The sequence below is a fragment of the Eumetopias jubatus genome, unplaced genomic scaffold (assembly GCF_037043125.1).
Source record: "Eumetopias jubatus isolate StellerSeaLion01/CBP00866 unplaced genomic scaffold, mEumJub1_p1.0 scaffold_9, whole genome shotgun sequence".
In the NCBI taxonomy this organism is placed as follows: Eukaryota; Metazoa; Chordata; class Mammalia; order Carnivora; family Otariidae; genus Eumetopias; species Eumetopias jubatus.
The window spans coordinates 22436641-22452312 of NW_028274815.1; the positions used below are offsets into that span (position 1 = coordinate 22436641).

The 15672-nt window shown below is 53.1% G+C and overlaps 3 protein-coding genes across 8 annotated transcripts; 1 reads left to right on the top strand and 2 right to left on the bottom strand.

Annotated features, from left to right (window-relative positions):
- Positions 1 to 1190: 1190 nt before the first annotated feature.
- Positions 1191 to 5972, bottom strand: EIF2B4 (eukaryotic translation initiation factor 2B subunit delta). 4 transcript variants are annotated; one of them, XM_028099415.2, is made up of 13 exons: positions 5891 to 5972; positions 5463 to 5506; positions 5001 to 5136; positions 4401 to 4604; positions 4041 to 4123; positions 3761 to 3852; positions 3406 to 3520; positions 3131 to 3207; positions 2854 to 2956; positions 2452 to 2579; positions 2132 to 2309; positions 1551 to 1731; positions 1191 to 1428 (listed from the first exon to the last, which is right to left on the bottom strand). In XM_028099415.2, exons 1-13 carry the CDS (start codon positions 5919 to 5921, stop codon positions 1229 to 1231), a joined length of 1572 nt encoding a protein of 523 aa, XP_027955216.1. In that variant the 5' UTR covers positions 5922 to 5972; the 3' UTR covers positions 1191 to 1228. The 4 variants fall into 4 exon arrangements, with proteins under 4 accessions (XP_027955216.1, XP_027955214.1, XP_027955215.1 ...); XM_028099413.2 differs by lacking the exon at positions 5891 to 5972 and having other exon boundaries at positions 5463 to 5628; XM_028099414.2 differs by lacking the exons at positions 5463 to 5506; positions 5891 to 5972 and adding an exon at positions 5276 to 5437.
- Positions 5973 to 6166: 194 nt separating this feature from the next.
- Positions 6167 to 11889, top strand: SNX17 (sorting nexin 17). 2 transcript variants are annotated; one of them, XM_028099420.2, is made up of 15 exons: positions 6167 to 6366; positions 6829 to 6903; positions 7926 to 8043; positions 8563 to 8627; positions 8905 to 9015; positions 9127 to 9217; positions 9370 to 9457; positions 9693 to 9762; positions 10051 to 10143; positions 10234 to 10446; positions 10561 to 10686; positions 10849 to 10926; positions 11072 to 11146; positions 11239 to 11280; positions 11373 to 11889. In XM_028099420.2, the coding sequence occupies exons 1-15, from the start codon at positions 6304 to 6306 to the stop codon at positions 11484 to 11486; spliced, it is 1422 nt and encodes a 473-aa protein (XP_027955221.1). In that variant the 5' UTR covers positions 6167 to 6303; the 3' UTR covers positions 11487 to 11889. The 2 variants fall into 2 exon arrangements, with proteins under 2 accessions (XP_027955221.1, XP_027955222.1); XM_028099421.2 differs by having other exon boundaries at positions 10234 to 10437.
- A 104-nt stretch (positions 11890 to 11993) lies between these two features.
- On the bottom strand, positions 11994 to 15653 carry ZNF513 (zinc finger protein 513). 2 transcript variants are annotated; one of them, XM_028099418.2, is made up of 4 exons: positions 15562 to 15653; positions 14864 to 15019; positions 13259 to 13846; positions 11994 to 13167 (listed from the first exon to the last, which is right to left on the bottom strand). In XM_028099418.2, the coding sequence occupies exons 2-4, from the start codon at positions 14886 to 14888 to the stop codon at positions 12341 to 12343; spliced, it is 1440 nt and encodes a 479-aa protein (XP_027955219.1). In that variant the 5' UTR covers positions 14889 to 15019; positions 15562 to 15653; the 3' UTR covers positions 11994 to 12340. The 2 variants fall into 2 exon arrangements, with proteins under 2 accessions (XP_027955219.1, XP_027955218.1); XM_028099417.2 differs by lacking the exon at positions 15562 to 15653 and adding an exon at positions 15271 to 15422.
- Between the last annotated feature and the right edge of the window lie 19 nt (positions 15654 to 15672).

Below are 15672 nucleotides of genomic sequence, written 5' to 3' on the forward strand. Positions count from 1 at the left end.
ACTAACCAAATGTAATGTACAGATTTGCTTGGGTCCTGATTCAAACAAACCAACTGCAAAAAAGCCAGTTTTTGAGATAATCAAGGAAATTTGATTACAGACTGAACAATACTAAGAACTTAATAGGTGTAACAATAACACGGTAAACGTCTATTTTTTAGAGACACATACTGAGGTTTGTAGGAGTGAAATGATACAGTATCTGGGATTTCCTCTAAAGTAACTTCAGCAAGGTATAAGAAAAAGAAAGCAAATGTGGTCAATCTTGATAATTATTGTATCTGGGATGGGGATTCTTAGGATAGTTCACTTACTTCTGTTTGCAATTTTTCAATAAAACAAACACACACGTACACACAGAACAGATGACTATCCCATTTTTCTAGGCCAACCACAATGGTTAAGACTCACAATCTGGCCCCAGCCCAACCTACCTTTCCTTCTTTATCACTCACTCTCCACCTAAGTCTCGGGTCTAGCCTCACCACACCACTTGACACTTTGGACTGGCCACTCTGTTTTTCCATTCAAGCTATTCCCACTGCAGATCCGCCTTCCCATTCTTTTCCAACTGGGAAACTCCCTACCCTCATAGGTCATATGCTCCCTGTGAAGTCTTCTTCGACCTTACTAGGTTTCCTGGCATCATCTGTGGTTGCCTCCTAGGAACTCTGTTCATACGACCAGTGGAACTTCTTTCATACTGCAGATACTGTCTACTTTCACCATGATGAGTGTTCCTCAATGGCAGATGGCATAAAAGTTAGGGGCACAGTCTCTCAATCCAGAATGCCTGAGGGATCACAAGCTGCTTTTGTTACTGTATTACCCTGGACAAGTAACTCAGTCTCTCTGTGCCTTAGCTGAGTTGCCTTGGCAAGTAACTTAACCTCTGTGTCTCAGTTTTCTTATTCATAAAATTTCCTTTTATAGAGCTATCTTAACCTTCCTAAACAGATCAGAAAGGGATTATAGCAGTTTTGGACACATAATAAGTACTCAACATCTAAAAATACTACTTACTGATATGAAATAATTTAACATACCAATATATTAGATTAACAATCCTAAAACACTAAAGATATTTCTCTGATTTGTCCCTATATTCCTCCTCATATCTAACTCAGTGTCTGTAACCTAAATGATGGCGATACTATAAAGAGATACAAAGGCAGCAGAGTTGCTGAATGTAGGGAGTATGTCATTTATTGACCCTGGGTTCCCCCACTCACTGGTCGCTACTCTTGACTCGTAGAACAACAGGTACAGAACTGCAAGGAATCATCCCCAGCTCCGTGATCACCAGATCCACCAGTTCCGGGGGGGTCACGTCATAGACTAGATTCAACAACCGTAGGGACAGGTGGTTCTGCCAGTTAGCCAGGGCCACCTGTTCTCCTCGCTCACACAGCAGATCATCAGGGTCACCTGCAATGGGAGACATACCGATTTATGTCCGTTGAGAAAACAAGTTGTAGTTCAACCCTCCCTCCTCCCTCCCAAATCTCAGATCTTTGGAACTTTCTCTTCTGCCCTCCTGGGCTCCTTACCTAGCTCATTAGAGACAAAGGCATCAGTCTGCACACGCTCACAGAACTTGTATGTTTCACAGCAGACCAGCACTGGCACATTATGCACCCGTGCCACCAGGGCCAGCTGCGCTGTCCCTACCCGGGACATCACGGACCCGTTGGCCAGGAGTGCATGAGCTCCCAATAGCACCTTAGAAACCTATTTGTTTTGAACAGTGGAGAGGGGGAAAAAACGTGGCATGTGATTAATGCACCAAAAGGTTCCCCACTCCTGCTCAGGACAGCAGTATTAAGACAATAATAGAACTTAATGATGGCTCTTCTTGGAAAACACCTGACCATTGACCCACTGCACCTCCCACAAGAAAATGAAACTCCAAAGTTATTTTTGTCCCGTTTCCTCTTGGTGGCTGCTAGTTTACTGTCCTTACAATAACAACAATGCTAGAACATGCTGTAGGTGTTTTTCCTATTAAATATAAACAAGGATATAAAATTCTAGTATTCTTAAATAATCATAACCTTGGGAAGATAGGATGATGTCTACACCACTACACCCTTTTACCTCCAACTCTGGAGTCCCTCTCCTCTGCCCTCACCTCTGGGAGCACATAGGAGGCTGCAGGAATCAGCAGGTAGGACGCAGGGACCCCAGCACGGACCAGAGAACGTAGTGTGTGCCTTCCCTCCAGCCGTGGCCGACTGTCCACCACTACCACCCGAAACCGCCGGTCCTTAGCCCAAGCCTCCTGAAGAATTCGTGACACCAGAGATGAGCTGTAGTGAATGGAGAGGACGATTCAGTTATAGATGTCACTAACTGATAGCCAGACAGCTCATTACTAAAGAGCAAAAGGGCAGTCCTTTCTTCAGATTGTTTCACCCCCTAATTTTCTCAGTCACAGGGTCTGGAACATACCATCCATATACCAGGATCACATCCCCATTATTGATCTTCTTACACGCAAAGCGGGAAATTGCCCGAGCTGCGAGCACAATCTTCTCTTGCACATACCGATCAATAGCTGTTCGAAGTTCTGATTTGGCCTAAATGGATTAAAATGCTTAGGGAACAAGAAATGGACACATTTCTTCCTCTGATCTTCCTCTGATCATCATACCAGGTGCCTGAGCATGCGTACAATGATGGGCTCAAAGGAGGCTTAATGGGGGCCCAAAGGTGGCACAAGTCAGACAGCCCAACCATGTGCTTAACCCTGGACCAGGGCGGAATGGCCTCACTGTCCCTTCTGGGAGTCCGGGACGTGTCTCTCGGCTGTACCCTGAGGTGCACGCCTTGCCCATTGCTCATACTCATCACCTCCTCTTCCCGCTTGCAGCTGCTCACACCCGTGATCTCCTTGTTGAGGAACTTGATGGCGTTGTACATGCTTGCTGACAGGGGACGGCACTGAGCCAGGAAGCTACAAAGACAGGACCTCACGTTTGTGCGGCTCTACAACTTACGTCTGTGCTTAAAAATGTTCTCTTTAAAAAGAAGACAAGAACAGAAAAATAAAACAGGTAAAAGAGCAAGAAACAGGATACAAGAAGAGAACGAGGGGAGGTACAAGCGGACTTGCAGTGGCTGTCCTTACCTGAAGTAGGGCTTTAGTTTATTCACTAGATCCCTTGAGAGTTCTTCATTGGGAGGTGTTGTGTAATCCTGAATCACCTACAGGGTACACACAGTGGTCAGCGAAACGTCCCTTAATAAAGGTCTCTGAAAGGGGGGGTAGGGCAAGTTTCACTGAGCAAAGTGCTCTGAGGATAGAGTCATTCCGTCTCCCAGAAATTACTTTGGGTGAGAGGAAGCTGAGGTAGTGTTGGGAACAGTGGGATTCGATCCTAGAGGGAACAGGACGGGGCATACCTGCTGCAAGGCACGAAGCAGGGCAATACACCGGGCGTTGGAGCCACTGACCAGGCCCTGGGAGTACTGCAGGCCGAGTCGCACCATGGCTGGGTGGATCACAGAGGATGGGATGCTGATGGGATGGCGGTGTCACACACTTTGCAAGGGAGCTTGAGCACCTACTGCCCACCTGCCCCTGATGAAAAGGAACTTCCTTCACTAGCACAGACACCCCCATTTCCTCTAGAGTTCTGCCTTATGTGCAGGCTTCTTCCCACACATCCCATCTCAAATTTCCAGTCACTTTCAATACTGAGTCACCAAAACTCCTAGAACTTCAATTAAAAGTTATGACAGTTTCATAGGATCCTACCTCATATACTGAGTCAGAGAGTTTTGTTTGCTGTACTGGGGTAGGTGGGAGAAAAGACTGACTTTGGATCCATAATCGTTTCGTGTAGGAACCTTGACAGAACAGGAACAGGAGCAGTGGAAAGCAAGTAAACAGTGAGGCTACTTTGCCCCAAATTCCCATTCTTCTCCAGGGTCTCAGTCTCACTCTGCCTCGACCACCTCACCCTCCCTCCCCACCGACCCCCACCATCCCATCTCCCTTAGGCAATTTCTGGCCACACAATGAAACCACTTCCTACCTCTTGTTGCTCTGGTTTTTTAGCAAGCCTTCTCAGAAGTGTGAGGTCATCAACCTGAGTGTGCTCAGGGAGACGCTTCACTCCTAAAAGATGATAACCATATTTTTAATACACTGTAGATAATAATGAGAAATCTGCTCTTAATGCATAAGGGACATCAAGAAAAACTGAACAGAGGGGAGGGGAAAAACAGGGGAGAAAAGAATAGAAGAAATAAAGACAGGATGAGGTAGAGGGGAGAATTTTGAGCTCTTGGTCCCAAGGCAAAGAATGGGAAGGGAGAGCTGTTTTACCATGGGGAAGCTTGAGCTACACAAGAATTAAAATCAAAACAGAGGTCCTGAAATGAAGGGAAAGTACCTGAGGGGGTTTCTCCAGCTGTGCTGGGGCAGGCCCGAGGAGGTGGTCCTCCTTGTTCCCCTTTCCTTGCCTGTTTCAGGGCCCGCTCTGCCTCCTGCTTAGCTCGCCGTTCAGCACGAAGTTCAGCTTTACTTCGACCAGCTGGAACTTTCTCCCCAGCAGTAGCCAGCTGACTGCCTGGTCCTGGCGGTTCTTTGGTTGGGCCTACGAAATAGAAAGAAGAGGTGCCCAAGCCCCAGGCAGGTAATATCTACCTATGCCCCAGCCAAAGTTTCTCTGCTTATCTAAACTTCCTTGCAGACGCCTGGGTGGCTCAGTTGGTTAAGCGTCTGCCTTCAGCTCAGGTCATGATCCCAGGGTCCTGGGATCGAGCCCCGCATCGGGCTCCCTGCTCAGCCCGGAACCCGGGGCTCTCTCTGCCTGCAGCTCTCCCTTCTTGTGCGCTCTTGCTCTCTCTCTGACAAATAAGTAAAGTCTTAAAACAAACTTTTTCGTTTTTCACTTGCTCAAACCAACTTTGTTTGTCCTGTCTCCTCCTCTTCTCTCCCACACATCCCTCGACCAGTTCCACACCCCAGCCTTTTAAAAAAGCCTCCGCACCTTGACACTGGGCTGCAGGTACAGCAGAGCCAGTTTCTGGTTCTGCTCCCTTTTCCTCCTTCCGTTTCTTCTTCTGCTGTTTCTTTTCCTTCCGAAGCTGCAGCTTCTCTTCTTGGGTCATCTCCCTCCCTGCTGCCTGAGACACAGACATAGAATACTGCTCTTCCCCAACAATTCCAAAGACGAAAAAACATTACTGGTGCCTTCCAAGATTCCTATAAGGTAAAGCCCCTAATCCTCTCCCAACTCTAACCAGCTAGCTGCTACAAGCTTACATCCCATAGAGATCGAAGTTTCTCCTCCAGGATCAGAGTCACATACTGTTAAGGCTGAAAGAATTCTGTAAAATCTCGTTTTCCTGAGAAATACAGTGAAACGGGGATGGAGGCTGGGGCGGAATGAAGCTGACACAGCCTCCTGCGTAGAGCTTGACAGGCGTTTTGGGAGGGCATCCTCACTTACCCCAGGCCGAGTAGAAAGCTCCGCCTTCATCCCAGACCCCGAGTCTGCATCAGAAAACAGGTCACAAAGTGAGCCAGAGAGTCTCCGGGAGGGTTTGGAGGGGCTTGTACCCGGCGCGGCTGGCTGCTGGGTTGGCATGACCACAGCTCCGCCGCCAGGCGGGAGGCAAGCCAGGGATCCGCGTGGGGACGCAATGCGCCGCAGGATCAAAAGGAAGGCGGGGGAGGGAGCCGAGCGGGGCCCCCCACCCTTCTCGCCCAGAGCCAGCCGGTACGCGGCGCGGGGCTGCGCCCCAAGGCAGTGCACCCCAGCGTCCGGAGAGGCGCCGGAACGGAACGACAGGACCCAGAGGGACTCAGGGCTCGGCCGTAGCCGTCTACCGCCCGGCGGCTCGCGTACCTGTGAGCGCTCCCCTGCCCTTCACTCACCCTCACGGACAGCCACAGCCACGGCAGCCATCACCCTCGGTCCTAGGCTCCGCCCGCCGCAGTCCCTGGGCCTACAGCGCCACCTGGGTCGACACCCGCGGCGCGCAGCCCTCCGCGGACTACAATGTCCGACGTGCACTGGGGCTCCGCCCCGGACTACGGGCACTGAGGAGGGCCCTCTCAGCTTTGAGCTCCCAGGCGTGGCAGTCGGCTCTTGCCCTTTAGACTACAGTTCCCAGCATGCCAGGGGGGCTGCGCCCAGAGAGGACGTCCCACCACTCTTTCCACCTCCGATCCCACCCCCCCAAAATGGCGAGTGAGGCAGCGGGGACGCGCTGAGCGGCGGAGGCGAGCGTGTAAAGCCGCTGCGGCCCTGTCAGTCCGGAGCCCAGCTGGGCCCTGCCGCAGGGAACATGCACTTTTCCATTCCTGAAACCGAGTCCCGCAGCGGGGACAGCGGCGGCTCCGCCTACGTGGTGAGGAGCGGCCGGAGCCGGGCCGGGCAGGGGCGGGGATAACGGGCCGGAGCCCTCTCAGAGCGGCCTCCGAGGCCTGGCCGCCACCCTTGGGGCCTGGTCCCAGGCCGCCGACTCCCGACGGCCTCGCTGGGAGCTTATATCCCGTCTCAGATTCGTCCAAAGGTCGCCCAAGCTCCCGCAGGTCCTTTGTTCGCCCGCGTCGTCTCCCTCTGGCTGGGCCGCGGCCGCTCTGGTGGGCGTCACTAGCCTCTTGGGGAGGGAGCCTGCGGCATGAGCGCCCGAGTTGCCCCCGGCTGGTCCTTCTGCTTTAGGACCTGGCCCTGGGGAAAACAGACTGATAAACCCTCTGACGGTCTCGGTGCGTTACTCAGGCGGAGCTTGTGCCAGACGACTTCTGGCCAGGGTTTTCAAGGGATCGCCCAGACCGCGACCCTATAATGCCTGCTTTTGTGTCTTCAGGCCTATAACATTCACGTGAATGGAGTCCTGCATTGCCGGGTGCGCTACAGCCAGCTCCTGGGGCTGCACGAGCAGGTGGGACTAGCACCCCTTGAGGCAGCTTTCCTACACCTTTCCTACACCTGGGCATCAGTGTCTCCATTTTCCCCCTCTTGGCTTCCTCGTAGATTGTGTAGTTTCCCTTTAATCACTGCCACTGGGGAGGATCTGGTACTTTATCTTATCGATTGACATTTCTGGGGAACTCCCTCAGAAGCTTACTGTCTGCGGCTCTAACTGCTCCTCTTTATACTCAAATCTGCCTCTCTGCTTCCCTGTCCCCAGTCTTACTTCAGCCTTTGCCTGTGCATGGAAAAACCGACCTCCCCCTCTGCTGCCAAAGCACATTTTTTTCTATCATCTGAGCTGCAACTTGAAATTCTTTTCCCTTCTCAGACAAATCATTCACCGATCCTTCTGTGCTCTTTAGCTCATTTCAATGGGCCTACCTATTCAGTTATCCTTATGTATCTCTGATGCAGTGTTTCTATGTTCTCCTCACCAGGTTGCAAGGTCTCTTCAACTCAGTACAGAGTCCTGGTTCTACTGATAACTAGCTGTGCAACCCTGAGCAGTTACCTAATTTCTTTGGGCCTTAGTTTCTAAGACCGAAAAATGTATTTGTTGATCTGCAAAGTTCCTTTAAGTCTTAACACATTTTGTGAGTGTATTTAGCTGTACTTAACTGAGAACATAAATTTTCCTTATAAAGTTCTTTGTTTCCTGTGAGGGTTCGATGGACACAGTCTTGCTAAATAATCAAAGGGTACCGTAGGCCCTGGCCCTATACAAACCTTACCCACACTGTGAAGGGGCTGACTTGTACATAGTAAGATAGGAAAGAACTTATATTTAGGACAGAGGAACAGCTCCACTGGGATGCTACCTCTGCCCAAGGAAGGATTTCCTGGATAACCAGGGTAGATTGCGGGGGGGTGGGGGGGAGAGGTGGGGAGCTGAGGGAAGGGAAGGGGAACCCAAGAGAACATTGTAAGTGTGGATTGCCTCTTTCATTTGCTATATTTTATGTGAAGGGTCGTATCTCTTTCTCCAAATAGCTTCGGAAGGAGTATGGGGCCAATGTTCTTCCTGCATTTCCCCCAAAGAAGCTTTTCTCTCTGACACCTGCTGAGGTAGAACAGAGGAGAGAGCAGTTAGAGAAGTACATGCAAGCTGGTGAGTGGTTGGAGGGAACTTTAGGCTGTGTTGAGAGCTATGGGAAGAGACTCAAAACAGTTGGTTCTGTAGACTGGCCTGAATTAATTTCTACATCTGGGGAGCCTCTTGTTTGATCTCTTATTTAATTAGGAAAAGTAAATAGCATGCAAGGATGCGCTAGGTATTAGCAGAGCAATTTGGTCAATGTACTAATACAGTCTGGAAATACAATGTAACACTACATAGTCTTAAAGGAGTTTAGATTGGTGGGGAGAACTTAATTTGTATCTGACGTGCTTTAGAGTAACATCATTGTTATTTCCCTAGTTCTGTAGACTGGACTCAACTAGATGGCAGCCAAGGGTGGGGCAGGTGAAGAATATATGCAAACATTGAGTGAGGTGAGGCCAGCTGGGGGATATGACAGGCCATCATCAGCCCAGGAAGTGGGGTAGGGGGGAACCTACCAAGAACAGAACTGGGGGAAGTCCAGAGGGAGTCCTGAGTTACTGGAGTAGTGTTCTCTTGTCCCCACAGTTCGGCAAGACCCGCTACTTGGGAGCAGTGAGACCTTCAATAGCTTCCTGCGTCGGGCACAACAGGTAAGGCTCTGGGTGGGAACGAGATTTAAGGGAAGGGCTTTCCTGTAGGGTCATGTCATTTTAAGGCAGTGGCTACAGAAGAGTCATCCTGGTACCTTTTTTTATGGGAGGGGGCTTCTGCTGTACCAGTGAAATCAAGGAAACCCAGCCTGTAATTAAGCAACTGCGAATAAAAACACTAGAAGGACTTAGAAATAGAGAGTTGGGGATGGGTCAGAGCTGGACGCTGGGCAGGTGTTAACAAGGCAGTACCTCCATTCTCACGTATTCACACCAGGAGACACAGCAGGTCCCTACCGAGGAGGTTTCCTTGGAAGTGCTGCTCAGCAACGGGCAGAAAGTTCTGGTCAATGTGCTAACTTCAGATCAGACTGAAGATGTCCTAGAGGTGAGGCACTTGTACTTCACTGCCCCACCTCCCCCGCACCCCAGGGTCCCAGGTTTGGGGGTGACTGGAACCAGCCAGTATGATGAGCTGTACTTGCTTCCCTATCCCCAGGCTGTGGCTGCAAAGCTGGATCTTCCAGATGACTTGATTGGATACTTTAGTCTCTTTCTAGTTCGAGAAAAAGAGGATGGAACCTTTTCTTGTGAGTTTCTGTGGACATGACTGCTTCCTTGTTCTTCTAGTAGTGAATTTGCCCCACTAGTTCTTCCCCAAATCTGACATTTCCTCAGGGCTCCTCTCCTGACTTTTCTCCCCTTAAGTCATATGACATTTCTTTTTTTTTTTAACCCATAGTTGTACGGAAGTTGCAAGAGTTTGAGCTGCCTTATGTGTCTGTTACCAGTCTTCGGAGTCAAGAGTATAAGATTGTGCTAAGGAAGAGGTCAGGGCTGGGCTTGGAGGAGGGGGAGGGTGCTGGATTGATTACTGGGTCATGTACTGAGACAGAATAACCTTGACAAGGGGGTAGCACTGGGTGTTTATACCAGGCCTCCCAAGCTTCCTCCCACTATACCACCATAGTTGCCCGATAGTTCCAGATTGCTATTTTCTATTCCACCTCTCTTGCCTTACCCCAGCTTAGCCCCATTACCCCTTTCCACCCCTTGGCCTCACAGTTATTGGGACTCTGCCTATGATGACGATGTCATGGAGAACCGGGTTGGCCTGAACCTGCTTTATGCTCAGGTGAGCTTGGAGCTGCCTCAGAACCCTTCCCCTGAAATAGATACTGGTGTCCCACTCTGCCAAGGAAACTCTTCATGTCTTTACACCCAGTTCACGGGAAAGTTCCTAGAATACTATCAGGATACCTGGCACTGTTCCTACTTTGTAAGCTGATATAGTCAAGGACTCATTGCAAAGAGGTTGCTCAAGCGTGGGGCTAAGGGTCAGGCTGGACAGAGGTAACTGGACACTTTTCTTGGACCTCTGATTGGAAGCCCCAAACCCCCCCACCCCTTGTCTCTACCTTAGACAGTATCAGACATTGAGCGTGGGTGGATTCTGGTCACCAAGGAGCAGCACCGGCAGCTCAAATCTCTGCAAGAGAAGGTCTCCAAGAAGGAGGTGAGCTTGCTTTCCTGTCTCCTTCCAAGGGTTGTTTTCTGACTCACCCCGTCCCTTCCTGACCCACCCCATGTGGTGACTGGGTTTCAGTTCCTGCGGCTGGCACAGACGCTGCGGCACTATGGCTACTTGCGCTTTGATGCCTGTGTGGCTGACTTCCCAGAGAAGGACTGTCCCGTGGTGGTGAGCGCAGGCAACAGTGAGCTCAGCCTCCAGCTCCGCCTGCCCGGCCAGCAGCTCCGCGAAGGCTCCTTCCGGGTCACCCGCATGCGGTGCTGGCGGGTCACCTCCTCTGTGAGTTGGGTAGGCCTTTGGGATGGTGGCCTGGCAAGCCTTGAGCTTCAGGAATGGGCTGCAGTAGATCAAGGAGGGAGGCAGATTGGCTGGAACAATCTCAGCCTATCCTTTCTCTACCAGGTGCCACTGCCCAGTGGAGGCACAAGCAGCCCAGGCCGGGGCCGGGGTGAGGTGCGCCTGGAACTGGCTTTTGAATACCTCATGAGCAAGGACCGGCTACAGTGGGTCACCATCACCAGCCCCCAGGTGTGAGCCCACCCTCAGGCCTCCTCTGGAGCCCATTGCACCGTCTCTTAGATACCCAAGTCTAGGGCTTCCAGGACTCCATGTGAGTGGGAGCCCTTGTCTTAGGGGTGTTGGGCTCAGGATGACCACTCTAGTCAGGCTGAGCTCTCTTCTTGCCCTCAGGCTATCATGATGAGTATCTGCTTGCAGTCCATGGTAGATGAACTGATGGTGAAGAAATCTGGTGGCAGCATCAGGAAGGTAAGCAACGGGTGTGGACCAAGCAGCTGAATGGTTGTGCCCTGCCTCTTGTCCTAAGTGTGAAGCTTCTCCCAAGAGGAAGGAGAAGTGGTGGGGATTCCAAAGGGATCTTGCTCTTACCAGCACTTCACGTCTCCATCCCTAGATGCTGCGCCGGCGAGTGGGGGGCACCCTGAGACGCTCAGACAGCCAGCAAGCAGTGAAGTCCCCACCCCTGCTTGTACGTATCACTTTCTGATCAGTACCCCAGCTGCCAGCCTTGCCTTAGCTCCCTCAGTGAGGTTTCTGACACCTCTGTCTCTTCTTCCCCAGGAGTCACCCGATGCCAGCCGGGAGTCCACGGTCAAACTCTCAGTGAGTTTCCCATGAGGGTTGGTGAGGTTGGCATGGGTAGGGCATCTCAGGGAGGCCCAAGCCCTCTGACCCCAACCCTGCCTTTGTTACAGAGCAAGCTGAGTGCCGTGAGCTTGCGGGGGATTGGCAGTCCCAGCACAGATGCCAGTGCCAGTGACGTCCACGGCAATTTTGCCTTCGAGGGCATTGGAGATGAGGATCTGTGATCTCCAGTGCCCAGATGTCTGCCCTCTACCCTGGAGGAATGTTGAGAAACTTGCCCTGTGCCTCTATCCCCCAAGCCGGTGGGGGGGGGTGTCTTTTCCTTCCTTCCTTCCTTCCCCTTTCTTCTCTTGGCCAGGGGCTTCCTAACCCACCTTCCCTTCCACCCCCTGGGTTGGCTGCACAAAGGATTGTTCTTTCTTTTCAGAGCTGGCCCTCAATGCCAAATTAGCATTTAGTATTTTGCACAAAGTCCAAGGGACCATGGCTACCTGCCTTGGGGAGGAAACACAGCTTCCCCTGTGGCTGCTTCTGGCTTCTCGGGGCCATGGGCCAAGGGGATGGGCAGAGGTCTGTGTATGGTCTGGCCCAGCTCCCCGTCATTAAACTCAGCCTGATTGCTGCCTACCTCTGTTTCCCTTCACTGCCCCGGCTCCCCCCCATCACAGCACAGACTGCTGTGCTAAGGGTGAGGTGGAGCTGTGCTTGCCACTGCCAACTCCGCATAGACATGGCTTTGTTAGTGTTTCCTTTATTATAAAGCACTGAAATAAGTTAAATAAACAGGTGGGAGGCTGGGCAGTCCCCCAGCCAGTTCCTCTGCTGCCCCTGGGAGCAGTGGAGGTGAATGCAGGGCCCTTCTCACTGAGCTCATGAAGTGCCTCAGTCAAGGAAGGCCCCCTGGTCCGTATGGGCCCCTCGCCCATGGGGTTTGGGCTGGTCCATATAGTGCCTAGGTTAGTCTGTGGAGCCCCTGGCCAGCGGGGGAGGAAGTAGAAGGTGGCTTCCGGTCCATCTGTATAAAAGGTACAGGAGAGGCAGGGCTAATCCACAGGGCCCTGAGAGAGAAGGACCTAGTTCAGGGCGAGTCCGTGTGGAGAGCCCGGCTACCAGCAGCACTCAAAGCTGTTGGGCCCCGAGAGCTCAACATAGAGGAGGGGCTGTGAGGTGGGGCCCAGCCCTCGGAGGCCGAGAGGCCAGGCCCTCCTGCCCCACCATGGCCGTGCACCTTCTGGTGGCGTTTGTAGTTGTCCCAGTGGCCCGTGGTGTAGGCGCAGGTGGCACAGCGGAAGGGCTTCTCGCCTGTGTGCCGCAGCATGTGGCGTTTGAGGTTCATGCTCTGATTGCAGCTGTAGTTGCAAAGGCTACACCGAAAAGGTTTGTCCCCAGAGTGGATGCGACCGTGACGCTTGAGGTTGGCCAGGTTGCCACAGGCATAGGGGCAGAGGGGGCACTTGTAGGGCTTCTCTCCTGTGTGGACGCGCTGGTGCCGTTTCAGGTTATCCAGATGAGCAGAGGCATAGGGACAGCGGGCGCAGCGAAAGGGCTTCTCGCCACTATGTGTCTTCATGTGCCGGGCCAGGTGGTTGGGATAGTGAGTGGCAAAGGGGCAGAGGCTACAGGCAAAGCCTTTGTCACTGGGGCCCTGGGGCCCCCCACTGGCACCCCCTCCAGGCTCTCCTCGCATGCAGCGCCCACACATGGCAGCTCCCAGCCGGCTACCCTCCCCCTCTTCCAGCTCCTGTCCACAGTTGCGGCAGGTCCAAGGGAACAGCAGCTCTGGCAGTGGTTCTGATCCAGTCCCACAGAGGCCCTCCCCATCACCCCGCAGCTGCCCACAGTCCGGCAGGAAACTGGCACCACCTGGTGGCACATGGAGGCTCAAGTCCGGAAGCAGCAGAGCATCTGTGGGGACAGTGAGATCTGAGCTATGAATCCAAGTATCCCTAGGGCCACCCACCCACAACCCAGGTTCTTTTGGGTTCTGGCTTTTTACCTTCAGGTCGCCGGGGCACTGCCCCCTCCTGCTCTGTGGGACTGGGAGGCCGGGTGGGACGTGGAGCGCAGCAGCGGAAGCCACAGGTCGGGCAGGGAGGAGTGGGGGGCCCCGCGTGGGTGCGCTGATGCCGCCTCAGGTTGCCCAGGCTGCTGCAGGCAAAGGGGCAGTGGGGACAGCGGTAGGGCTTCTCGCCAGTGTGGGTGCGGGTATGTCGCGTCAGGTTGACGAGCTGGGCTGAGGCGTAGGGGCAGCGGCCACAGCGGAACGGCTTCTCCCCGCTGTGTGTCTGCATGTGCCGCTTCAGGTGGCTCGAGTAGTGGGACACGAAGGCGCAGAGGCGGCATGAGTATAGTAGCCGTGGGGGCAGCGGGGGCCCCCCACCCGGCCCTCCTGCCCCACAACACGGCCCCTCACCTGTCGGCCCCCCACACAGCTGGCAGGCTGGGCCTGGCCTCTCACCCCTGGCCTCCCCTCGACCCCTGGCTGGTTCCTCAACTTCACTCTCGGCACTTAGTGGCCGGCCGCCCCCAGACTCGTCATCACTCAGCCCGTAGGGAAGCCCAGGCCTGGCCCCCAGAGAGTCTCCTGGTAAGACAGACATGAGAAGAGACATCAACATGGGGTAGGACCAGGCTCCAAACTCGCTTAGTGGTGTCTCCCCTCCCCTTGCTTGGCCCCACCCTTCACTTCAGTGATCCTGAAAATTCAATATGAATTATCTGCTTCTGAGTCTGTATTAACCTAGTGATGACAGCTGTACCTAATTCCACTGCACGGAAAAAGATCAAAGGCTCACAGTGGACCACAGGCTGAAATGAACCAATAGTGTAATTAGCTGATTCTTGGGATAAGAAAGTTAAGTAAAAATACACAAGGCAGAGGCCTGAGACCTTATTCTAAGCTCTATGTTAGTAAGGTCCTTTTTAGTACAGAGCTGATTAGAAAATAAAAACTATGTCAAGAGTGAGGCAAAATCTGGAGTGAAGTGGATACAAAGTAATGTGCCTAAAAAACAGATTTTCTTTTACATGGATTCCCTCAATGATTTTCAAAAACATCCTTCGTATAGGTGGCAAAACATCCTTCGTATAGATGGCACAAGTTGGTAGGTGGTGCAGCAAATTAGGATGGGGTGATGTTATGATTGACAGGGAAAAGGACTATGCAAGAATACTTGGGGGTAGGGACCAAAACCTTGGGAAAGGGTTTATGCTGCAGGTTAAAGGGAGTTAGATTAGGTATAACTTAATTTGAATAAGAAGTTGTTTCCCTGAACCTCTTAAACTTCACATAAGGAATGTGCTAGGCAGGAGAACAAGGTTATTAAAAGGGCATTAACTTTTAACCACTTGCTCCATGTGATTCATCCACTGTCCTGTTCATACCACCTTCGGACCAGACCCCAGAACTTCACCTCAACAAAGTGATAGAGCTCAATGGACCATTAGGCAAGTGAAAAAATCTAGCTCACATCTAAATAAAATCATCCCTAGGTTGTGGCACTGTTTCGTGTTTTGCTCACTGGCACTAAATCCTAACCCGCCTCCGGAAGGGCTGAGGTTCCAGTGACCACTAATCCTTGATCAAGTCCCTCAAACCCACCTTCAGAGTCTCTCTCGAAGCCCATGAGCTGGTCGCTGTTGCCGTCACCTTCCTCCTCTTCCTCTTCCTCCTCAAACTCCAGATCCTGGCCTAGTAGCAAATCACTCTCCAATACCAGGGCCCCGGGTCCTTCGTCGAGGGAGTCTTCGGTATCCACTGAAGAGGGGAGGGGGCTTGTAGATTCTCCCTCAGGAACCGTGCCCATCATCCCGCAAGCCGGGAACTAGCCCTCGCAGCCCGTACTTTCCGAACTCGCAGACCCTCTCGGGTTCCCTTAGTACCTCGGTAGGAAGCTAGGAGTCCAGATCGCCCACCCCATCCCTCAGGAGTTCCCCTCCACCCCGACCTGAACCCACTCCACTGACCCCACCCCCGCTCCTCCCCCCTCGCGGCCCCTGACCCCTGACCTTTGACCCCCTCGCATTTCACGGGCTGCGGGTGGCTCTGCTTCCTTCGGGGCATCGTGACCGGCTCCAGCCCGACGCGCCTCCGGCCTGCGGCCGCCCGGCCCCGCCCCTCCTAATCCGGCCTGCCCGCCCACCCTTCCTCTCAGGGCCCGCGGGCCGCCTCCATGCAGCGGCGCGGGCCCCGGGCAGCCCCCGGCCCTGGCCCCGGCGCCCAGCTCAGGCCGCTCCCGCCGCCGCCGCCGCGTCCATTCATGGAGCCCCCTACCCCCCCCTACGGAGACCAGCTGGTACCTCCGTCCTCGCTTCCGCTTCCGCTGCCGCAGAGCCACACGGGACGCGTAGTCCGGGGACAAGCGAAAGCGGCGAAAACGTCCAGAGCGTGACCAGGAAGTGATTGTGACG

Bases quoted from the DNA above. Each gene is read 5' to 3' on its own strand.
- EIF2B4 (XM_028099413.2), bottom strand. From the start codon at position 5,600: ATGCCAACCCAGCAGCCAGCCGCGCCGGGTACAAGCCCCTCCAAACCC. The intron at 4,605-5,000 runs GTGCGGAGGCTT...TCTATTTCGTAG, and splicing joins ACCTGCAGCCCAGTGTCAAG to GCCCAACCAAAGAACCGCCA. The intron at 2,957-3,130 runs GTAAGGACAGCC...CTGTCTTTGTAG, and splicing joins AAACTAAAGCCCTACTTCAG to CTTCCTGGCTCAGTGCCGTC.
- SNX17 (XM_028099420.2), top strand. From the start codon at position 6,304: ATGCACTTTTCCATTCCTGAAACCGAGTCCCGCAGCGGGGACAGCGGC. The intron at 9,016-9,126 runs GTGAGGCACTTG...CCCTATCCCCAG, and splicing joins AGACTGAAGATGTCCTAGAG to GCTGTGGCTGCAAAGCTGGA. The intron at 10,447-10,560 runs GTAGGCCTTTGG...TTTCTCTACCAG, and splicing joins TCACCTCCTCTGTGAGTTGG to GTGCCACTGCCCAGTGGAGG.
- ZNF513 (XM_028099417.2), bottom strand. From the start codon at position 15,325: ATGCCCCGAAGGAAGCAGAGCCACCCGCAGCCCGTGAAATGCGAGGGG. The intron at 15,020-15,270 runs GTCAGGGGTCAG...TCCCCTCTTCAG, and splicing joins GAAATGCGAGGGGGTCAAAG to TGGATACCGAAGACTCCCTC. The intron at 13,847-14,863 runs GTGGGTTTGAGG...CTGTCTTACCAG, and splicing joins CTTCGAGAGAGACTCTGAAG to GAGACTCTCTGGGGGCCAGG.